Genomic DNA, 24,412 nt, shown 5'->3' on the forward strand with positions numbered 1-24,412 from the left:
CAAAGAATGTGGGAAAAGAGAAACAGGGAAACCAAAACAGATGAAACAAACAGAAAACAGCAAAATGGTAGACCTATGCCCAAACATATCAATAAATTACATGTAAATAGACTAAATACTCCAGTTAAAAGATAGAGATTGTCAGACCAGGTGGAAATGCAAGGCTCAATTGTATACTGTCTATAAGAGACACTCTTTAAATACAAAAGTAAAAGAGGCTGAAAGTAAACGGATGTGTAGTGGGCAGAGTAATGCTACCATCCCACCTTAATCCCCAGGCTGTGAACATGTTACCTTAGGTGGCAAAAGGGACTTTGCAGATATGATCGGAGTTATGCACCTGGAGATGAGGCAACTATCCTGATTATCCAGTGGGGGCTGGTCTAATCCCATGAGTTGTTAAAAGTGGAGAACCTAAAAAAGAAAATGGTAACTGTGGGAGGTGATGAACATGTTCATTAGCTTGACCATGGCGATTATTTCCCAATGTATACATACATCAAGACATCAAGCCATACACCTCAAATGTAGATAAATGATATGTTTATATGTATATACAGTTTTTGTCAGTTATACCTCAATAAGGATGAAAATAATAAAAGCCCCCCCCCCACCCCGCCGAAAGACCCCTCAGATATGGCCAAAAGAAGCGACCACAGTGCAGAACCTTTCCTGGCTCCCGTCAGAAATAGATGTTAGATTGGAAGGGTGAATTGTAGTGGTTCTGCATTCCTGGCTTTGTAGGAGGAGGAGGGGGCCATGAGGAAGGAGCATAGGTGGCCTCTCGAAGCTGAGAAAGGCCAGGAAATTCTCCTTTAGAGCCTCCAGAGGGAAATATAGCACTTCCAACACCTTGGTTTTAGCTCAGTGAGACCCGTGAGATCTATGTCGGACTTCTGACCTATTATCTTACAAAACTGAGATAACAGATTTGTATTATAAACTGTCAGTGTGCAGTAATTTTCTACAGCAGCAACAGAAAACCATACGGGATGGAGAAGAATACACCAAGCAAATAGCATAAGAACCTGCACAACTACGTTAATACCAGATAAAGTAAACTTAACGACAAACGGTTACCAGTGATAAAGAGGGACATTTCCTACTGATCGAAGGGTCAGATCATCAGGAAGATATTTTAGTCATGAAAGTATATGTCCCCTGATAAGAGCTCCAAAATACATGTAGTAAAATCGCAGAATTAAAGAGAATAATAGACAAATCACCAGTTGGAGATGTTAAACCTTTTCCTCATCAGTTGATGGAACAATTAGACAAAAACAAATCAGCAAACCAGTAAGGACTTTGATCTGAACAACACTTGACCTAATTTCCATTTTTAGAACACTATACCCAATTTTAGGATACATGTCCTTGTGCACATAGTACATTCACCAAGGCAAACTTCACGCTGGGCCATGGAACAGGTCTCTGTAAATTTTAAAAGATTGGAATCAGGGGCGCTGGGTGGTGCAGTTGGTTAACTGGCTGACTTCAGCTCAGGTCATGATCTCACAGTTTGTGAGTTTGAGCCCCACGTCGGGCTCTGTGCTGACAGCTGAGAGCCTGGAGCCTGCTCCGGGGTGTCTCTCTCTCTCTCTCCCTCTCTCTCTGCCCCTCCCTCTTTAAAAAAAAAAAAAAGATTGAAATCATACCAGGAAAAACAAAAAGTTACACTAATTACGTTCTTTGACCACAATAGAATTAGAAATAAGTAACAGTAACAGATACTTTAAAAACACCAAGTATTTAGAAATTAAAATACTTCTAAATAAGCTATAGATAAAAGAAATCATATGGAAAAATAGAAAATATTTTGAACTAAAGGAAAATGAAAAGCACAATATGTCTAAATTTGTGGTTTGCACCTAAAGCAGTGCTCAAAAGGGAATGTGTGTCTTTGAAAGCCTTTTAAAATACATTTTCAGGGTGCCTGGGTGACTCAGGCGGTTAAGCGTCCAACTTTGGCTCAGGTCATGATCTCACAGTTCATGAGTTCAAGCCCCACATCAGGCTCTGTGCTGACAGCTGGGAGCCTGGAGCCTGCTTCGGATTCTCCCCCTCTCTCTGCCCCAACCCACTCTCATTCTGTCTCTGTCTCTCTCAGAACTAAATCAAAACATTAAAAAAAATTTTTTTTTAAATTTTTTTTAAATACATTTTCAACCTTCAAAGTACTTTCTAGCTTAGCTGTCCGGCTAGAACTGCTCTTCCTACACTGCTCTGTGCAGCTGTTTCCCGCTGTATCAATCATAACATCTTAATACCTTTGGTCGTTAGCTTTCCAGTGATTGTGTTTTGGTTCTGGGACAAGGCCTCTCTGCGGCCCCAGTTAATTCGGAACCAAGGGTTGGGAATAGACCTTATCTCCACGAGAGCCCGGTGGAGGCAGGCAAAGTAAGGGTCGTTAGCCCATTACACAGTTGAGGAAACTGAAGCCCCAGGGCCTCTTGATGAACAAGTAACAGGGCTAGGTTTCCTGTGTTCCCCACACATGTCTTTTCCTCGCAGGCCCTCAGCTGCCAACTGAGATCTCCCCGTCAGAAGTGTGTCCCCAGCAGAGGTGCAAAACGGGTACTAAGGTCAATATTAAACCTTTAGCAGCTGTTAAAACATCATCATGTAGCCTTGTGTCCTCCGGAGGATCGGTGAGGATACTTCTGAGTTTTCTCGGGGCCTTTTCATAAAAGCCTTTAGGGAGCCACCCGCCCTGACCTCCCCTTTCTAGGGCAGGTGGGAGAACCCCGGGCCCAGACCTTTCAGGTGGCTGAGGCCGAGCGGGGAGGCCCTGAGCTGGGGGGCAGCCAGTACCACCGCAGGCCCTGCGCCCAGCCTGCCGCTGCGCCCTCGCAGGAAGTGCTTCGGGGCTTGAGGCCCCGGCCTGCGAGGCCTGCGAGTTTCAGGCGGCGGTGGCTCCCGGCCGCCCACGCTGCTGGGGCTCTGCACTGTGAGCCTCTTGTTTCTCTATTTTCTACCTAGGTTTCAGTTTGTAACTGGGGTTTATTTCCCCTTTGTCTCTGGTTCAGCTTCCTTTTCCTGTTTGGTTTGAAGTTGAGTCTAAAAATCAAGTTTGCTGCCCTCCGAGGGTCTGTGGTCCTCTGATCGGCAGAGCCTGTGGAGTACAGGACTCACCTCCTCAGGGTTCCCTGTGCTAAAGCCTTTCAGCCATGGCCACGGGGTGAGTATGGGGACCAAAAAGGGGACAGAAGAGTGTCTGGAGGAGACCTAGAATCATAACGGTGTAGAGCTGAAGGGACCACAGAAATCATCTCGGATCGCCTTGTTATAATAATGGGGAAACCGAGGACCGAGGACAAGGGACTTACCCAGGGTCACCCAGCAAGTTCGTGACCGAGCCTGTCCACTCTTCATCTGCTGGCCTGTCATTACATGGGCCCGTGTCTCTTACTGTCTGTGATCTTTAATGGCTTCTGTGTTGAAAGCACTCCTCAGAGGTCAAATACCCGTCTCGGGTAATAGAAGGGGTTTGACGATCTAACGGGGTCCGGGTTTGGCTCTGACGCCCTTGGCTCCTCTCTCCAGAATGGCCTGAAAACATTCAGATTGTTTTCTCTAAATACTGGGGCAAATAGGGAAGCGCCGAGGTTCCTTTTGTAAGAGAAACTTCGTCAACTGACGAGCACAATCCTGACCTGCTTGAGAGAGTGGCAAGTGACTTAGGCCGTCGGCCACTCAGACCTGCTGCTCAGCTCTTGCGTGGGCGGCAGCCAGGCCACACTGTTCCCATCGGATCGTGACTGCCCTCTCTAAAGATGGGGAGGCACTCCCCAGCCTGTGACCCCATGGAAGACTGTAGGCGATAGGAGTTTTATCGTCTGGGGGTTTTGGTGTTGACTTGATTAAACTCATTATAAGTTTGTGTCTTAGCATAAAATGATAATCCCTCACCTCACAAAGTACTTCTCAGTTTCCGAAATGCCGTTTCAGTGGCATGGGGTTGCTCAGGGCGGTAGCATCACTCCTGTTTTGTGGGTGAGGAGGCCCAGCCTCTGCAAAGTCGTGCCGCCTGGTCAGGGTCGTGTGTGGCGGGGAGAAGAGGGATGGCCGCACCTAGCCGTTTTTCCAGGGCACAGCACAGGCACTGTGGCAGCATTTTACAGTGAGCTAATAAAACCGGCCCTACAGTAAGGAGATCTTGGCCGACACTCCCGCTCGGCAGAAGAGGGAATTTGGTGAGGGGGCGTCGCAGCCTTGGCCAGGCCACCGGAATCCTTTCCTTCAGGCCCAGAGTCGCCAGGGCCAGGAAAACACACCGTCCTCTTTATGGTTGGCTTTATTCCTGCTCCTTTGCAGCGGGTTTTCTGTCGTTTTAGTGATTTTCCTGTAACTTTAAAGGACTTGTGGGTGGGGCTGTGGAGAACAGAATACTTGTACCTCAAAGGCATGTGAACGTCCACAGTGGGTAGGGACCAAAGTCATTTTTAGCTGTGAGGTACAGTGTGAATAGCTCAGGCCGTTCACTCTGGCCTGTCAACGGCCACTTGCAGGAAGGTGTATCGGAAGTGAACGGGCGGAAACAACACGGGTTTTTAAAGGTCTTTTAAAATTGTCAGAGTCTTGGAGTTTTCCATCTTGAAAGGCCCTTAGGAGCCTGTGCACAGTAGATCATCCAGGTTAGCGGTGCTTTAGGCCTCTTGCCCTCCACTTCAGCCAAACTAAGTCTCTTTCATCTTTTTAAAGTATCCCTCCCTATTTCTTTGAGGAAAAAAGAGTGTCTTGTTGTTGGCGATGATGCTTTTGAAGTCTGGAAGCCGCCTGAGGAGTCCAGCTCTGAGGTGCACACGCCAGGAGGTGGGGGCCCAGAGCCCAGGGGTCCAGGCAGGACTTGTCTGGTGACTGACGTAGTGGCCGACCAAACCAGAGGCCCCGCTGTCCCGCACTGCCCTCCGCACGCACAGCGCCGGCGGGCAGCGTCGGTAGCCACAAGCACGGCGGCTGGAAGGCCTGCCAGCCTTTTGGTTTTCCTCCTGCTGACCGAACAGGGTACATACACATCCAGGTTCCTAAGTCACCGTCGCGCCTGTGCTGGGGTCACGGGGCTTTCGAGTCACGAAAACTTGTCTGCCAGACCCAGCTCCGGCCGTCCGAGCGCTCAGCTGTGGACTGGGAGCCGGAGTGTCCGGGGCACGTGGCGGTGTCCAGCCTCCCCTCTCGGGCGGTGTCGCCCTTCATTCTCTCAGCGGTCCTCAGGGCGGCGAGTCTCGTTTTTATCGTTTCCGCGTCACAGAGGAGGAAACCAAGGCAGAGAAGGAGCAACCCGCCGGGAAACCTAGCCTTGAGCTCATGGCTCCTGACTCCAGATGCTTTGTCCTCTGCCCTTCTGCACAGACCGAGAGCTGGTCTCTGCTCAGAGACGCGGGGACATGCGGGGTGGGGGGACAGCACTTAGAAACGGAGAGCCCGCGAGTCCTCAGGGCCGCGCGCACACGCGGTGGCGAGCGTAGACGGGAAGAGCAGTGCGGGTTGAGACATTGGAGCGACTTCCGGGAGAAAGGGGGCTCTCGGGGGAGCTCAGAAGGAGAGGGCATGACTTTAAAAAGGAACGGAGCAAGCGTCCCGGTCAGCGTCCCCCGGGGGCTGCTCTCTCTGGGTGCCGGGGAAGCAGGGGAACAAGACAGGCCGTCCTGTCCCAAAACTGCACTGGGGGCAGGGACACAGTCCAGAAACCAGAAACCACAGAGGAGAGAGAGACCGGAATGTGCCAGAGGCTGGCGGTGAATGGCTGGGCCATCGCCTTACCCAGCGGCCCCGCCGGGGACATTTACTCAGACACCTCAGCCGGGAGGTCACGAGGTCAGCCACGAGGCAGCCTTGCCAAAATCTGAAGATGGAAATGGGAGGTGGGGGCAAGTGTGAAGGCCCTGACGGGCACGGTTTGGTGGGGTCAGGGGTCGAAGAACAGGGAAGCTGAAGCTCCTTGGATCTGGAGAGGGAAGGAGGTGAGGGCAGAGGAGAAGGCAGGCCTTCTCACACAGAGCCGCCAGGCCTGGCGAGGAGTTTAGATTTCCTTCATTGTCTTAGGAAGCCTTTGGAGGGTTTTAAGCAGAAGGAAAGGCGTCCGATAGAGGCTTAAGAAAAATCACTCGGGCCGCTGCATGGATGGTTCTCCTTGTGGCAAGAGTGGAGGCAGGGGGCCCTCCCGGGGCTCTTGCGGTCCTGCAACGAATCGGGGGTGGTTTGGACTAGGGACGGGGCAGCCGGTGTAGGGGGGCATGTGCTTCAGAGGCACGGGCTCCAGGACATCCTGGTGGGTCAGATGTGGGTGTGAAGGAAAGTGATTCACACCTGTCTCGGGGGGCCTGTGGTTTCTTTTGCCACAGTGGGGGTGGGAGCCTCGTACAATAACCGGAGTGCCGGCTGGGGTCCGTGGGGTTTTGGAGCCTGCGTCGGCGGGCTCCCGGTAAATGTCGGTTGGACAAGACCGCGGCGAGCGGGAAGCGGCTGATCTCACGGTGCGGCAGGAAAGGCTAGGGAAGAAAATGTATCTGCCCCTTTCCGTGGAGCCAACTAATCTTAATCCCTTCCCTGTCTCCCTCCTGTCTTTATTGTGCTTGGGTGTTTTATTTTTTCTAAAGGCTTCTCACCTGCCAACACACTGCAAACTTACTTACTATTTAAAAAAACTTTTTGGGGGCGCCTGGGTGGCTCAGTCGGTTGGGCGACTGACTTCGGCTCGGGTCATGATCTCACCGTTCGTGGGTTTGAGCCCCATGTCAGGTTCTGTGCCAACAGCTCGGAGCCTGGAGCCTGCTTCCGATTTTGTGTCTCCTCTCTCTGGCCATCCCCCGCTTATGCTCTGTCTCTCTCTGACTCTCAAAAAATAATTAAGTGTTAAAAAAAATTGTTTTTAACTTTTTTTTTTTTTAATTTTTTTTTCAACATTTATTTATTTTTGGGACAGAGAGAGACAGAGCATGAACGGGGGAGGGGCAGAGAGAGAGGGAGACACAGAATCGGAAACAGGCTCCAGGCTCTGAGCCATCAGCCCAGAGCCTGACGCGGGGCTCGAACTCACGGACCGCGAGATCGTGACCTGGCTGAAGTCGGACGCCCAACCGACTGCGCCACCCAGGCGCCCCTGTTTTTAACTTTTTTAAGTCTATTTATTTTGAGAGAGACAGAGACCACATGATCAGGGGAATGGTGGAAAGGGAGAGAGGGAGAGGGAGAAGGAGAGAGAGAGAGAGAGAGAGAGAGAGAGAGAGAGAATGAATATCCCAAGCAGGCTCTGCACTGTCAGCACAGAGCCCGACACGGGGCTCAAACTCACGAAACCATGAGATCATGACCTAAACCGTGACCTAGAGATGCTTAACCAACTGAGCAACCCAGGCGCCCCAAACTTGTGTACTATTTTATTGGTTGTCTCTCTCCACCCCTCTAGAATGTAAGTTCCAGGAGGGGAGGGTTTTGTCTGCTTTGCTCACAGACACAAAGACAATGCACATTTATCCAAATGCTGCACGTCGTTAACTGCATTTGTCGTATGATCCTGGAGATGCCTGGGCTACCAGAGCTGCTCCTCGGTGCCGCTTCCTGGCGTGGCGTGGTAGAGAAGAAGCCAGAACGGCAGACGGTCCACTTGCTCTCGGCCAGGGAAGGCGCCGAGGCTCCCTGTACTGTGGATTCTTAGTCGGCCGTCTGGGCACGGTCATTACCGCCTGTTCCGCTGTCCTGCAGGTCTTGAACGTGTAGAGGTGTGAGAAGCCTGGGTCCACCCCCCAGTCCTTCCGGCCCACCCCCCAGTCCAGAGGCCCACACCCCTGCCTCTGCAGCAGGGTTTGGAATCCCGTCTCTAGGAGTAGCGGGTGTTTCCTTTGACGTCTTCTCCCAGGCAAGTTCGAGAGCCCCAGAAGCTCACGGTCAAACGGGCCCTTGGAGATCATGTTGTTCAGTTACTGTTCCCAGGGACGTGTACCCAGATCCTTTGGGGAGCTTCCTGAAACTTCTCAGTCTTCTTCTGTCCCAAAGAATCCAACGTGCCTCCAGTTGAGGAGCATCATCACAGTGATTCTGGGTTGTTCCCGTGAGAGTGTGTTGTGCCCTGCGGGTGTGCTGGGCAAAACGTGGCTGAGAACTGGTCTGACCCAGTGGTTTTACTTTGGTAACACCCCAGGAAGAAAAATAAAAGCTACCCTTTTTTGACTGTTCATAGCAAGCCTTCTGCTGATTCTGTTCTGTACATTGTATTTAATCCTCATCTTCGGAGGCATTACGTTGTTAATCCCATCCTGCACGTGAGAACAAAGGTCAGCAAACAGGTCCCTCGTTCCAGGTATCGCTTGACAGAGTTGGATTTGAAACCAGATCGCTTATGTTCTCAACAGCTAAGCTTGGCTGTAGCCTGTCGAAGGACCTTGCCCCAAATTGCAGAGTCAAAGTTAGGATCGGAGCGTCTAACCTCTGTTATCCTCCGCGGTCTCTGATTTCACACTGTTTGTATGACAAGAGACAAGGAGACCTTCTCTCTCCCCCTGTGGCACCCCATGCCTACCTCTGCCAGTCACCCGTTCGTTCATCATTGTGCTCCCAGCCTGCCCCAGGACACAATGGTACTCATTTCTGCCCGTCCCTGCATCTACTCAGATGTGTATTGAACTGAGCCGGTTGCCGTTCTGGTAACGAGGGGTGTTAGCTGGGGGCTCAGCCGGGTCTCATTCCCAGGCTATTAATTTACCCTCAGGGATCAGCATCCTGCCCCAGTCCTTGGTCCAGCCAGATCGCTACAGCTGTCCCCAGGTTGTGCTGAAACGCATTCCATTTCTGCAAGCGATCAGAATCACATACTGTGGGGACACAGGCATGTACTGGGATTTATGAATGTTCTTGAGGTCCACATGGACTATCAGATGGCTCCCCGAGGAAGGACTGTGTTGGTGGCCTTGAAAGAAAGTGTGGGAAGTGGGTGTGAGACAGGTTCAGTCTAAGAATATCAGACTGTGTCAACAGTTGGTGGGAATGTTTTTTCCAATTTCACTACGCTCCACAGAAAAGTGGAGACCAGCTGTCCAAGCATCTGGGACGGTGGCATTATAATGGAGAAAAGGCAAACGTCTTCATTGCAGGTGACGTAGCAGTCTGACCCTCCCAACCAATTTGGATGGAAGAAAAGACGTCTGGGCTAACACTGAATTTAGGCTTCATTCACCCAAAGCCTTCCTTTAATTCTGGCTCTTACGAAACTGGGGCTCAGACGGTCAGCATTTGAGTGTCTGTGTGTGAATGTATGCAGACCTCACCCTCTCTTTTCATTGCTGTAGTTCAGCCGCTCTCACATGTGGTCAGGAGAACAACCCTTTTAGGGGGTGAGTCAACACTGTGTTTTTAATAACACTAAGGCAGCGTTTGCCTTTTTCACTCTTATCTCACAAATGCACAGTGGAATTTTCCAGAAGCTACATGACGTGTTGACATTGTCAACTGTGACAGGTAATGAAATGTGTGCCTGTGCATTCTTGTGTTTTGGTTTTGTTTTTGTTTGGTGGGGGGGGGGGGTTTAGAGAGTTGCTTCTTTATTTGTTTTTATGTTTATTTAGAGAGAGAGAGAGAGAGAGTCTGCACAAGCGGGAGGGGGGCAGAGAGAGAAGGAGAGAGAGAATCCCAAGCAGGCTCCGCTCCGTCAGCACAGAGCCCAACGTGGGCCTCGATCTCATGAACCGTGAGGTCATGTCCTGAGCCCAAACCAAGAGTCAGACGTTTAACTGACTGAGCCACCCAGGCACCCCTGTGCATTGTTGTGTTTTAAAAAATTCTCAGTTTTTAAAAAAAAATTTTTTAATGTTTATTTTTGAGAGAGAGAGAGACAAAGCATGAGTGGGGGAGGAGCAGAGAGAGGGAGACACAGAATCGGAAGCAGGCTCCAGGCTCCAAGCTGTCAGCACAGAGCCCGACGCGAGGCTTGAACCCACAGACTGTGAGATCATGACCTGAGCCAAAGTCGGACGCTCAACCGACTGAGCCACCCAGGCGCCCCTAAAAAAATTCTGTTTTAATTTCAAATATGGTAAATATGGATTGACTTACCCCACATAAACCAAAGCTTTGTGGCATTCTCAATAATTGCTGTGGGTGTAAAAGGGTCCTGAAACCAAACATCTCAAGAACCGCTTCTGTGAAATAGTCATGTGCGTGTACTACGGGAAGCACGCACAGAGTTGGTAAGCGCCCAGTTCGGGACGGTGGCTCCCGCAGGGAAGGAGGGGCACTGAGATCTGGGGAGAAGGTGCAGGGGTGTCACTGAAGCCGAACAGCTTTATGAGGTGACACCACCACATAGAGCGAGGGACCTACTCCCCATTTCGGGTGTGAAACGGTTCCGAAAAAAACGTTTTAAGTGTAAAACCTAACATTCAACATGTTTCAGGCCCGTTTCCATCGAGGGGAGAAAGGTCACCCTCGGGATGGTTAACTGATTACCAAGGGGGAAATGTACCTTTCCCCTGGAGAGATCTGGCGTCCATCCGCTTCAACCGCTTGCCTTTTGAAAGGGAGGCACTACCATCATGTGCTTCCTGCTGTGACGGGGTCCAGTCGCCTCCCCCTCCGCTGTCACCTCTGTCAGGTTCTCGCTGTTGTTCACTGTGAACTTCATCCTGAGGAAGCCGTCCAGAGTGTGGACAGCCGACAAGCCAGTTGGCCGGAACTCTTCACACAAAAAAGTCAGTGTCGATGGAAAACATCAATTCTAGCTTAGCTTAAAAGAGAGTAGTAAGCAGGCAGCCCAACCACACGAAATGCAGGAGGAGGTCCTGGGTCCAGAAGAATTTGGGTAACTGTAATACGGACTCTGTACCAGAGTTATTAGTTAAGTTACTTTTCTTAGGTATAATAATGGTATTTAAGTCCTATATTGGCATGTCCTTATCTTCAAGAAATGTGTGCTAAAAACCTTAGGGTTGAAATACCGTGATGCCTGCAGCTTACTTTCAAATGGTTCAGAAGGAAAGAAAAAACAAACATACAAGAGATCAGTCCCACATGGTAAAAATGCTGTAAGTGAAGCAGAAAAGCTGTACCGAATGGCAGAGAGGAAGATCTGTGGTGTAGACACGGCCCGTCCACATACGCCACAGGACCCTGGGAAACCTACTTCCCTTCTCCAGGCCCGTTTCCTCCATCTAAATAAAGCACTTGTATTTCTCAGCTCTGACAAAGCTGTGGCTCCAAGTCCCTCTGTTTCTCAGTCACTGAACCTGGGACATGGTGGTGCCCGTGGTGCGTCCGACCGGGACTTGAACGTGTGTCGAGCAGTGGTGCAAGGCCCAGGGTGATGGCCGGGGAGGCCGAGCTCTCCCCTCCGTGCCTTTGCCGACACCTGTTTGCTTGCCGGAAGCGCCCCCTTCCTCCGTAGCAGGGTTAACCGTGCCCTCCTCTTGTACCTGTGGTCCTTTGCACACACCTGAACGCAGCACTCAGAGCCTTGTAGACTGTGTGTGCACGTGTGCACACCCTCAAGGACAGACCGCATCTTGTATTCAACAGATGGCTGAGTTTCTCTCAAGTACCAGGCATACTTGAGACATAGTCAGTACTCAGTAAATCAGGTGTTTTCTTGCTCTGTTTTTTTTTTTTTTTTTTTTTTTAAGAAGATTTTTTTTTTAAATTTTTTTTTTTTTTCAACGTTTATTTATTTTTGGGACAGAGAGAGACAGAGCATGAACGGGGGAGGGGCAGAGAGAGAGGGAGACACAGAATCGGAAACAGGCTCCAGGCCTATGCGGGGCTCGAACTCCCAGACCGCGAGATCGTGACCTGGCTGAAGTCGGACGCTTAACTGACTGCGCCACCCAGGCGCCCCATCTTGCTCTGTTTTTAAATGAATGCAGGGAGAGAGACAGAAAAGGCAGGGATGGCCAGATCGCACATGAGTTGTGGTCCCTGCACCCCCACTGAAGAGTCCTTGAAGGTTTAGAAATACAACAGCCTTCAAAACTAGGCAAACTCAAAAGCACGCATTTATCCAAAGATATTTACTGAGCAGTCACTAGTCACAGTTCCCGGAACTACAGAGATGAGCAATATTTTTAAAACGAACAAACCGAGAAAAGAACCATCCTCGTGGGGGAGAGAGAAAACCAGCAGACTTTCAGAACAGTGGTAAGCAGTATAAGGAAAAACGAAGCAGCCTCTTCTCAGAGGGGGGGGATCACACTCCCTGGAGGTGGCATAGACGACAGGCCGGAGGAGAGTCCGAGGGCGGGCAGAGCAGGGCTCCGGGCCTGGCATTCGAGCCGCCCTGGCAGCCAGGCCTGGCTGGGAGGCTCTGCACCCGCCCCTCCGGTGGACGAGCTCAAGCGTGGGCATTCCACAAGACAGGACCCAGCAGCCCAGGTCCTGCCGCCTGGACGCCTGCGGTGGTTCTCCAGGCCACACCGAAGAACCTGCTGGAGACCCGGGTTTTCTGTGTGGACGTGGAAAGAATCAGAGGTAACGAGGGCTGTGCGTGTGGGCGCAGGAGCGCTTTGTCCTGATTCCACCTGATCTCGGCTCACGCAGACCTGCTGTGACCTGAGCCAGCGTTCCTTGCTCGAGATGGTGGCTTGGCGGCTTCATGGCAGTAAACCACGCTCCTGTTAATCTCCTCAGACTTCGCCGCGTCCCAGCCACCCTGAAACCTAGTCGAGAAGGATCATTTCCCTCATTTTGCACAGCCAGGCACGTGCTTCCCCAAGGCCATGCGGCTAGCGGATGAAAGGCCAGGCCTGGGCAGACTCTGATGCCGTGCCCCCTCCGCCTCCCCATACGGTCTCCACGAGGGACAGTGTTGGTTGGATGTCCCTGGCCCGTGTTTTGGTGCACCTCTGGTTCCTGGCTGCCACCAGCCACCCGGCCTTTTCCAGACATTCCCTCTGCCCCTGTTCACTGGGGAAGGCTGGTCAGAAAAGGGGCAGTCCGGAGATGAACTGAGCCATAGCACCACCAGAAGAGCCAAGGGAAAGTTGCGGCAAGGGGGCTAAGAGGACAAGAACGAGGGTGAGTCTGTCCCCTCTGGTGCCCTGGAACGCCACCAGTGGCTCTGCAGAGAGCGGCTGGCGTGGAACGGAGGGGAGGGCTCCAGGAAGACTGCAGGGCAGCCTAGGGGCGAGGGGGTGCTGCGTGTGTGCGTGGAGGGGGCATTGAAAGGTGAGTGGGGACACGGAGGGAGTGAGGCCCAAGAAGCCAGAGGCAGAGGCCTCCAGAGGAAGGAGGAAGGCAGGGTCCCAGCTAGCGGTGTCTGCCCCCACTCCCCCACTTCCCCTTCCCCGGTGACTCTGGACAAGTCACTTAATGTACACAGGGATAAATGTAATCACTTGCCCGTGAGGGTTGAGTATCTCATGACATCATGTAGGAGGTGTGCTTCACGCTTCAGAGGGTCGGGTGTGGCGAAGGAGAGGACGGCCCCCTCCCTACGGCCCCCTTGCCTTGGCGCTGGCCGGGGAGCCGAGCACGTATTTCTCTGTGCTGGGGCGCCCAGACAGGTTAATGCGGGCTGCACCCTCCCCTGCTGCCAGCTGAAGGGCTTCCTCCCTGGTGATTCTCAGCCTGCTTTTTCAAGTTCGCTTTCATTGCTTGCGTGTTGAAAGTAAACAAGTCAAGACGTTACAAGCCGCCTCAGAGTCTGGCTCTGCTTCTGCTTGGCTTTGGGAACATCTATTTATGGCCACTTCTCTCTGGCCTCCCCCGTTCCCTCCTCACATTAATTCACTCAGCCCCTGCTGAGCCTGGGCTCTCGAGGGTGGTGGTACCGTGCCACGCTGAGGGCGGGGGGTGGTGGGAGCTGGTGGCTCACACCGGGGCCTGAGCTGTTCACCTAGAAGAAGATCTGGGCTGTATTAGCTCCGTCTTACAGAAGAGAATCACTCCCACGGAGCCCCGTGTTCTCCCTGTGATGGCCCTAGCATGTACCCATCTGGTAACTGAGTGTGTTTCCTGCTAGATTACAGTGTCCTTAAGGGCAGGACACATCCCGTTCGTCCCATCAACCCCGGAACCTCGCGGTGTGCCTTTCTCCTGGTAGTTATTAAGGGAATGGGAATGAATGTTCTGAGAACCAGAGGTTGGCTGAAGGCAGTGACTCCTGACCTGAGCTTTGAGAAGGGGTAAGACGTAGACCTGTGGATGTAGGAGGGAAGGCACCTTAAGGAAGAGGAAACGCCTTCTTTAATTTCTTGAATGATACCAGAGAGTCATTTTAACTGACCCGGCATCAGGAGGATGCTTTTGCTGCCAGACCCGGCCTTGCCACCAGCCTGGTCTCTGCCAGGCACAGTGCGGGCAGCCCAGTTCCAGGACAGCTAGGAGGGAGGGTCCCTGGGACCGGCAAAGAATTTGCCCTGTTGTCTCGGGACTCCGAAGATAAACCGGTGGGACGGGAACTCTGGCATGAGCCTCTGACCACCCCACAGGGAAGCCTGTCTTGAGGTGGTGGTCCCTGAGGACCCTCTGCCCAGCAGAGGGACCTGAGGTAGATTGCCGGTCCCCTGCCGCGAGAGCTGTCACACGCCAAGGCACAGCATATGCTAGCAGGGTCCGGAGAAGGACCTCTAACTTGGCCTGGGGCTCCAAGGGGAGCTTTCTAGAGAGAGCAGCATGAGTGGCAGTTGCGGGTGAGTAGGCATTACTGGTAACCTAGGCCGGAAAAGGCGTCCCAGGCAGGGGGACTGCATGAGCAAGATCAGAGAGGCCACAGAGAATGGGGTCAGTGGGTCATGACCAGGACGGCAAGGAGCAGAACGTGAAGCAAGGGCCACCTGCCTGCCGAGGGCAGGGATTTTATCTGGTAACAGTCACGACTCCCTTTTCCAGTGCTGGAGTGCTCCAGCTGCTGCTCCAAGGACTTCCCGAGGAGGGGTCTCAGGATCTGTATTTTAATAAGCACCTTCTCTGACTCCTAGGCACACAGTGTTGAGAACCACGGGCACAGAGTGAGAAGAGAAGTTCTAAGTGGTTCACACTGGGGAGCACCACCATTTAAAGTGGTTTTAAAAATCTGTTTTGGAGCAAAGACCCCTTGAGGACACGGTAAAAGCCTACTTCAGAAAAAACTCGCACGCTCACTTTTGCAAATAATTTCAGGGAATCCTTAGGCTCAGTAAGCCTTTCTGTGCCCCCCCCTTTAAGTACCCCTCGTATAAGCGGCAAAGAGAAAACCTTGCACAAGGGGGGCTGCAAGGGGCCCCCAGAGAGAAATGGGAGCCGAAGAGTAGAAAGAGGCAGAGGCGGGAGAGATTTTCAGAACTACGGACACGGTGGCACGTTTGTTCGAGACGGGAGATGAGGGTTCTGAGTGCACATCGGGGACAGAAGCCAGGTTCCGAGGGGTCTGGGGCGAGAGCAAGTGCTGAGAAAATGGGGGAAGCAGGGCAGGCAAGAGCCTGATGGGAGAGCAGGGGGGGTGCAGTGGGCACGTTCATGGCAGCTGGCGTCAGCCCCGCCCCCGTTCACAGGTGCTTATCAGGTGCTTAACCTGAGAGGTGAAGAAAGAGTTCCCAGTAGGCGCACCGCTCACCCTGGCTCCCCGCACGGGCTCTCCGGCTGTCCTGTCTGGGTACTAGTGCCAGATGACCTGCCCTCGGCCCCAGGCGAACCCGCTTCCCAGTCCCGCTGGGGAGACAGAGTCAGACTGTGCGATGAGTTGTTCTGTCTGCAGGGGGCGGCGGCCGAGTCAGGGCACCGGGCTGAGCAGGAGGGGACAGGGAGGGGGGATCGTGTCTTTGCAGAAGTGATCCTCAGCTGACTCTCACGAGAAGCTGGGGAGGGCAGCGCGCACTTGCCCAGGGCAGCCTTCTGTCTCCCCAGCCTGGGCGGGCAGCGGGGCGAGGCCAGGGGGCCCCTGCGGATGCGGCCGCCTCCCGGGCACTGGGCGCTGTGGGCCCAGCTCAGAGTCGCCGCTTCCCGGCCCTCCGATCCCGGGCGTCATGAGACCAAGAACAGTGTTGGTAATCCGTAACAGATGCTTTGGTTTGGCAGCCACTCGCCCTCTCGGGATAAATGGAGCGGGGTTGTAAACGGAATGTTCCCACGGGCTCACAATCATGAACACACTTAGCCACTCGGAGTCATGTGTTCAACAAACAATTATTAGTGTCTACAGCACACACACTGGGGTGGCAGAGGGGGCAACAGCAGGGTCCCCACAGTCTAGTGGGGAAGAGGAGGCCGATGCGGGTACTGAGGGGCAGGACAAACTGAAAAGTGCTGTGGGCAGGTGCAGAGCCGAGCACAGTGCCGGGAGCCGGCCTCTGGCCGCGGGGGTCTCCGTGCCCAACCCCGGACTTAGTTTTCCAGCAAGCCTCTGTCATTACCCCTGTGCCTCTCTGTTCCCTTTTTGGCTTGACGTCCTTTGTCCTTGCTTGATAAATTTGTACTCTGTTCTCTTAAGCTTTTGTTGAAAAAGCCCAGAAAGGTCCTTACTGGTAGGGTGGAAGGGGATTCCCAGTTGACTGCGCTAAAGGGCGTGTGGCTGGGATGGAGGGGCTGCGTACTCCTGGGAGAAGGTCAGAAACCTCCTTCCCAGTCTGACGCGTCGCGTCCCACAGCTGGCGGGGCAGGTGTCCTGCGCTTTTCCAGAAGCATCGGCCGGGCGAGAGCGTGAGGCCGACTTCCGGCTGCCTGCACTGCGGGCTGGGCTGCACGCTGTTCCTGTGTATTAGTGTTATCTCCAGATGCTCGAGGGGTTTTCGTGCCAGGTCCAGGAAGATCCCTGGCTGTGTACAGAAATTTTGGGGTGTGGTTTGCGCCTTTTCTTTTTAAGCGAGGGATTTCAGCAGATACTCAGTAGCAGTCTCTGATGTGTGGTCTAAAAGCGTTAACTGCTGAGCCAGTGACAAGACTGGTGGTGCCTCGCTTGGGGCTGGGCCCAGCAAGTACTCCCCGCTGTCCGAGGGACTCCCGAGGTCAGATTAGCCTTGAACAGTTGGGGAAACTGAGGCCCAGAGTCACACAGTCTTTCTCCTCTAAGCACCTGACAGCAGGACTGTTCAGAGCTTCACAGATGTCTCACATGCCACCAGGAGGGAAATGACAGGCTTCAACTTTTTGCACACTCCTATGTACGCATACCCATACACATACCCGTACAAACGCCCAGATGACAATGGGATTGGGCCACTTGTCCCAACAGAGCCTTCTTCTGGGAGAGAGCCTGGTTGTACCTACTGCTCAGAGCAACCTGTTAGGTCCCGCGGGGGAGAAAGTCCATCAGGCTGGTGACCCAGCGTCACGTAGCATAAACCAGCCTATTCCGACGCATTTCCCCCCTACTAGTCAGCTGGTCGTTTTGATCACATAAAGACAGCCTGTCAGAGAGAGGCCCTCATGAGACTTGACCTTAGCTTCCCTTCCAGCTCCGTGTACCTCCGGGCACCTCAAAGCCGGGGAGGGTGGGAGCTGTGTGGACCCGTCAGCACGGGCGCAGAGTATCTGTGGCCTGCTGGGGGTTGGGGGTGGGGGGGCGGGGAGGAGGAAGGAATTGTCGGTTTTCATTTAGTAAAGGAAATTTTATATGTACTTTCCAAAAAATAATTCACTCATTCATTCATCATATTTTTAAAAAGAAAACATTTGCCTGAACCGCCCTCAGGTGCTAACTGCTTTAGACAAAGTTCATGATGTCTGGGGACAGTACAGAGTTTCCGTACCCAGCCAAGATGCAGAGAAGACAGGTGACTACGTAGAGCTCAGAGACCAGGTCCAGGCTGGAGAGCAATCAGTATCCTATGAAAATGAAAACAAAAATCCCAAAATACAAGCAAGATGAATCTTAGGCAGAAGCCATGGGTATTTTCTTGCATTTCAGTTTCGTTAGTGGTGATAAAGTAAACAGAGACAGGCCAGCGCCGTTCAAACGGGGAAAAAAAAGAATGGGGTTTTTTGGTTAACGCCAGGTTCGGTTTGCACACGTAAGGTGTTAAAAACGGCAGCCGCAGGGAACCCGTGTCTGTAATTACAACGGGAAAGATAGCTGTTGGTGTGTAAGCACGTGCTCGGGCAAAGCACAGTAGTGGGCACTTCTGCCCGTGCCACCCTGAACGACATGTGGTGACCCCAGGTCCCCCCTCCCCCGGCCCCGGCCCCCAGGAGCTGCAGTTCCCTGCATAGCACGCCGGCTGAGCTGGTTGCCTCCCCCGCCCGGAGCCCCACATCCCCTTCCTGAGCTCGCCTGGGGCTGAGGCCCTTCGTGGGCAGCACACAGGGCGTCTTCTTCAGAAAGTCACAGAAAGTCTCCAGGTCCCCCAGCCCCTCCAGGCTCACTGAGGCGTGAGACGAGCCGCTGCGTGTTCGGGTAGCTGCGAGCTCTCTGAGGGCAGGGACTGCCCTGCTCATCTCCGCATCACTAAGTGTCTTTGACCCACTGGCCTGTGTGCTTGTCACACTGATGTGAAAACATGACACTCAGTCGTAGGACCTGGACAGGGAGGGAGCACGGGACAAAGCAGGGGTCACTAGAGGAGAGTGAGCGGGGACGGCAAGGGAGCTTGCGGCTTTGTCCCGTGAGTAACGGGAGGTCCCTTCAGCCGTCCAGTGGACCATCCCAGGCCGTACAGGACACCTCTGTGACTCTGGAGGACACAGGGAGGGGAATGTCGCTTAGAACGAGGGGGGTCTGCCGAACGGCCAAAACCACTTCACCACCGAAACTACTTTGGGGAACAATAAGCCTCCCGCCAACAAGCGGTTTCGGTTCAAGGCCTCGTCTGCACGTAGAGCTGCTTTAGAAGGCCTGCTGCACTGGTCGTGACAATGGCTTAGGTCATCTCTAGGCCCTGAGGTCCTGCAGGGAGCATTGATTAAGCACCTGCTGAGTGCCAGGCTCCGGGCCTGCAGGCATGCCCCTGTCTGTGCTGTAGCAGGGCAGGTCACTTTGGGTCTTCCACAAAGCAGACCCCAAGACCCTTCGGATGATAAGCGTGTGAGAGATTCGCGGGGAACCGTCAGTGAAGGACAGAGGGAGTGGGAGCAGGCAGGGGGAGCCTCAGGCCGTGATGCAGGTGTGAAAGGAGAAGGGGCAGAAGGGCCTAGTGGGAGGCGTCTCAGGCCGATGCAGGGCCCCGAGCGAAGGTTTCCCCCCTGGAAGATTCCCCACGTCAGGCAGGAGCGAGCTGGCACATCAGTCGTTGGTGGAGAGCAGCCAGAGAAGTGTGGTCTCTCTGCATGCCTTGGTGGGGCACCCAGGGTGGCGGAGGCTGGGACCGTAGGTCAGCTCCACTCCCGCAGCAGGAGATCTACAGGGCACACTCGAGTGGCGGCTACACAGGGATTCTAGAAAGCGGGGCCCATCTCACAGTACCTTCCCGGATTTGCTTCCCCAGAGTCCTCCCAAGGGCTTCCGTGGGCACGTGCCACCAAGTGGTAGGGCTGGGGTCTCTGCTCAGATCCCTGTGACCGCGGAAGTGTGTCGGGACCGCATCAGGAACACACACCTGCTTGGCATTCACTGTCAGCGACGGAGCGTGTCAGCAGCGGTCAGTGACACAGTTGAGGCCATAACTTTATCTGTGCTCGCTTCACGTGGCTGTGGAACCATGGTCTGAACCAAGGCCTGTCTGCTGCTGTGTCCTCTTTCCTCTCGCTTCTACTGGGTGTCATCTGCACGGGGCCGGAGCACTCCTCCTCCTAAGTGCAGTCTCGTGCAAGATACACGGTCTCAGGCTCCCAGACTCAGAAAAGTCAAAGCACAGCACCATTTGCTTTTCTTTTTCCTCCCTAACCTGGCTGTCTGTGGGGAGGAACCACGCCTGTTTCGATCATCACTGATTCCCCCTTAAATGTTTGTCGAATGAATGAATGACTTACGGGGAGAAAAGAAGCAGCACTGTTGCCTAACAATTCACTCCCGATATGCCTGGCCACGCACAGAGCTCTCAACACACGGCTTGGTCGGCTGAGGTCAGGCCCACCCAAGACTCTTGAACCCCAGAGCACAGCTGGCGGGGGGCGGCCAGCAGGACGTTTGAGACCCACCACTGGCCCAGCAAGTCGTTGGCCGGACAGTCGTCAAATGTAAAGCAAAGCAGAGGAGCATGTGTGGCAGGGCTTGTGTGTACCCTGGACACACAATTATTGTTAAGATTGTATCAGTCTGTGCACTAGGTCACCTGCTGTCTGAGTCACAGGGGAGCGGGGTCCTGGGGAAGCCTAGTTCTTTGGGAGACTTAGGAACTGACTGTGTAGGCCAGGTGGAGGTTTCCAGGTCAACCGAGGGCCAACCCCCACACACCCCTATTTTGTCACCCAACCGCTGGGGCTGGGGGCAGGGATCTTTTTCAGATACTTTGCTTCTCTGACTCCTTAAGTGGACATCACATGACTTTTTCTTGTTGAGACTGCGTAGTCTCAACGTTATGATTATCTGTTATTATGCAAACTCCTTCTATATTGGCCTCGAATTGTTGGGCTTTAAATATTGTTTCTAATTCTGAAATTGCATGTATATGCCCTCCTTTGCTGATAACTGCCACTCCTCACTGTTACGGGCGTGCCTGCCCATAACGAGCATGCCTTACCTTTCCAGTTTGGGAATTCTCGCATGCTAGAGGCTGAGAAACTATGCATCCAAGATTATGGGGCTCATATGCCAATGAAGAGGCCAGTGGGCTCAGAGAGCCTCCCTCTCAACACCCTGGCAGGAGCTGTGGTGCACTAATCTTGGTAGATGACCACTTTCTCTCTCCCGGGGCTTTTAGTGCTGCTCTCCTGGTTCCTGTCATGTTCTTAACAGACGAAGCTGCTTGGGAGATGCCTTCAGCAAAGTATGGTACGACCATCTTGTAGTGTCATCTATTTCACTCTGTTCTGCAGAAGGTCAGCTAATCGAGTTGTTGTCCACAGAGCTTGTATGATGCTTCCCTATCATAATGTCAGACGTTGAGCCTTCTGTTGGATGTTGTGAAGAATATTATGTGTGTCATCTGCTTTACAGTCAAAAGAACTGGGTGGAAATCCCAAATTTAGTCTCTGAATACCTGTGTGAATTTGTGTAAATCTTTCCAAGTCTCTGAGCCACTCTTTGCACATTTACAAAATGGGGGCAATGAATAGCTACGTCCTACGTTGTGACACTTGGGTGCTTTTAACACAGTGTCTTATTTAACACCATGACCGGAATGGTGTAGACAGTTGTAGTTGGAATTCCTGTCTCATTCAAGCACTTTTTCCCTGAAGGGAAGGCTGTCTTTTCTAAGCTATGGGAAGTGTTGGCACAGTATTTCCTCTCTACTCCTCGAGGTCTTTGGAGAATGAAAACAGCCCTTCCGGGGGCAGCTGGAAGCCCTGACAGTTGGAAGTTTCTTTGTGTCAAGGAGCGGTCGGCCTCCGTTTCCGAAAAGGGAAAGCCGGCTTCCAGAACCCTTACAGCTGAGGCTGACGCTTACGTTTTCTCTTGGTCTGCAGTGAACAGAGTATCTGCCAAGCCCGGGCTTCCGTGATGGTCTACGATGACACCAGTAAGAAATGGGTACCAATCAAAGCTGGCCAGCAGGGATTCAGCCGGATCAACATCTACCACAACACTGCCAGCAACACCTTCAGAGTCGTTGGGGTCAAGCTTCAGGATCAGCAGGTGAGTGCTGGGGCCACAGGTTATACTCAAGGGCGTATGCGCCCCCCCATCACACACACATATAGTGAAAATAGGTAAAAATACATAAATAAAATCAAAATTTGGAGTCAGAAGCTCTGGGTTCACATTCTGCCCCCATCTTCTCCTACGAGACCTTGAGCAAACTATCTGTTCTGAACTTCATTGTTCACGTCTGCCTTGTAGAGAGGGTCATCCCCACTCTGTCTTCCTCGCTGTGTTGTTGTCATATATAACATAATATAACATAGAATAAAATAATGGATGTGAAACGGCTCTGAAAACGATACCGCAGACCGTGTTAGTGTTACTTTCCGCCTGCGTGGCCATAAGTGATACGCTGTGAAAAGGTCTGGTTCCTCGGACCCCAGAGTGTTGCTTTGGAAGGAATATCAAGGTGACGTGAAGAGTCTGAGATCACTTCAGTCCCTAAGAGCACATCCCGGGCACATCAGACCAGGCGGCTCGTGAGTGTGCCTGGTGAGTCTGTGCAAACACACACGAGATCAGTCCGCCTGTGTGTGTGAGGAGTAGTCGTGCCCACATAGCTCAGGCAGAGTAGTGTGCTATGACCCGGACTAAAATAGAGATGTGGAAGAAGGGTTTGTTGTAGCTTAACCACAGTGACTCTGGTTGCTTACTTCAGTGTTCTTCCTTCAACTCTCAGAGATCGACAGGGACATTTTTAGCAGTGAAATTAACAGTTCTGTGGTTTCAGCACTTATGAAAAACTCTACCCAAATAACGTCTCCAGGCATCCTTTGTCGGCCAAGCCCTTGCTAAACTGAGCAGCAGGTTAGCTGTTGTCTCTGCAAGAATCCGCGTGTTAGCAATTGGAAAACCAAGAACAGAAACTTAGGACTCTTGTTTTTAGTATGTTGCCTATTGAATGGGTTTCTGCTTTGGCCAGAACAGCCCTGTTAAGTTTCAGATTCTTGTGGCTGAAAGGGAGAGCCCCACCTCAGAACCCCTCATAAAGGTTCCAGCCTGGAGCTCTTGGTACCTTCAGAGGCATCACTTTCCCTAGTCGAAGAGCCTTACTGCTAGCAAGGTTTTTCTAGAAATCTTCCAGAAGCTGCTTCCCTGTTCTTCCAATTCATTGGTTCTGGCTCCGCCTTTCAGAGGTACCCTGTCCCACGTATCGCAGGATATACAGCCCCAATCATGGCGACCGCCAAAAACATCTGCCACGTTTCCATAGCACCCCTGGGTGGCGGCTGGGAGGGCGGCACCTCCCCGCTACGTGGCTTTGACGTAAGGCCCGTTACCCGGTGCGGTTCCTGAATCGCCGTGGGTGGTCCCTGGGTGATTGCTTTTACTATGACAAGTTTCCCGTGCCCTCCCCTCCTCTCGATTGCCCTCCGGGCACACTAGGAAGACAGCGCAGTGTGCTGGAAATGGCCAGGCGCCGCAGAACGGGACTCCCCAAAGCCAACACGCACCTTGCTCTCCGGGGCCTCGGCAGGAAGCACGTCAGGGCTCCTCTGGGAGGTGACCTTTTCCCCCACGCGGGGAGGGACTGGCGGCGGGCCTCAGTGATGTCCTGGAGAAATTCGAAGGCTCTGTTGACTCTGAGAGACTCCCAGAGGCTGACAGAGAAGTTACCGGCACAGCCTTCCACCTGGAATTGCGCGTTCAAGCAGCAGGTTCCTGGAATGTGGTTGACACTCTTTCCCCACATGGATGGCTGTGTTCCTGGGAAGAGAAAAGGCGTTCTTAGTAGCCAAGGCCCTAGAGAAAGTGTCAGGAAACCTGGCCCACAGTGGCGCCTCTGCGCCTCCAGAGAAAAGATTGATTTCCACAGATCTGGTTTTCAGTCCGTATGGAGCGCGAGGTCAAACATTTCAGGACAGGCAGAGATCCCTGGGTTTATAACCCAGTCAGGATATCATGCGCATTTCATGCGCCATATGGCTCATGCAGCACTTTTCATGTCTATTATTTCAGCCTCCCAGGAACCCCAGAGGGTAACAGCGTATGAATTATCACCCCTGTTTTGCTCAGTAAGCAGATAGAAAGCCAGGTGATCGTTTGTGGCGAGAGGGACGGGCAGACTGTAGTATCGTTAGCGGAGGGCTAGCCCGAGTCTCACATTACAGGTGAAGAAATACCAAAAGGTTTGTAGTTGAGAATGAGTGATGGCACCAAAAATGTTAGCGAGCTGTCAGGCTGAATTAATACCAGGGGTCCAGAGGAAGGGGGCTTATAGCCCCGCTCTCTATGTGCCGGTCAGACTTCACCCGGAATGTTGGGACTGAACCCAAGTGCCACAGGCTAGGATCTGTAAAGGGAGGGCCCCCGGACGGTCACAGGTCTGCCAGCAGCACTGCACTGTGGGACGGCTCAAGGGGGAGCAAGAGAGAGTCGCCAGGAGAGGAGAAGGCCGAAGGGGCAGGGCCATGGTGTCCACACCGCCCACGGACTGTGCGTGGAGGAGAAGGCATGCTTTTCTGTGGACCCCCAAGACGGGGCTAGGAATGCCACGTGGACACTGTTATGAAGGTTTGAGCTCCGTGGCAGGAAATGCGTTCTTCCACACACGCTGTTGGAGGGTGGAACGCTGTGCTTTGCAAGCCCACAGGCCGGCTGACTGCTTGGTAAGAAGTCTGGGAAGGACGCCCCTTCTTTGGTAGAGATTTGGATGAGCGACCAACCTGTGGGTTCTGTGGCTTTTAGACCGAGGTGAATGTGTGGGTCAGGGAGACTGCTTTCCACCATTAAGTGTCTTTTTTTTTTTTGTCAAGGGCCCTTGACTGCTTGTACGCAGAGACCTCAGAAGCAGGCTCGTCCTCCCTTGGAAGACAGAGAAGGCCCCCTCACTCAGTCCTACAC

The 24,412-nt window shown here is 52.9% G+C and overlaps 1 protein-coding gene across 5 annotated transcripts in view; it reads left to right on the top strand.

Moving 5' to 3' along the window:
- The window catches only part of EVL (Enah/Vasp-like), a 153,887-nt gene that overhangs the window by 74,475 nt on the left and 55,000 nt on the right, over positions 1–24,412 (top strand). For 4 of the 5 annotated variants that reach the window (XM_045452070.1, XM_045452066.1, XM_045452067.1 and 1 more), the window contains exon 2: positions 21,394–21,562. In XM_045452070.1, coding sequence (XP_045308026.1) covers positions 21,394–21,562 — 169 coding nt within the window. Of the gene's footprint in view, positions 1–3,049; positions 3,179–21,393; positions 21,563–24,412 lie in introns of those variants that run through there. The other variant, XM_045452069.1, reaches the window with a different exon arrangement.

The sequence above is a fragment of the Leopardus geoffroyi genome, chromosome B3, assembly GCF_018350155.1.
Source record: "Leopardus geoffroyi isolate Oge1 chromosome B3, O.geoffroyi_Oge1_pat1.0, whole genome shotgun sequence".
In the NCBI taxonomy this organism is placed as follows: Eukaryota; Metazoa; Chordata; class Mammalia; order Carnivora; family Felidae; genus Leopardus; species Leopardus geoffroyi.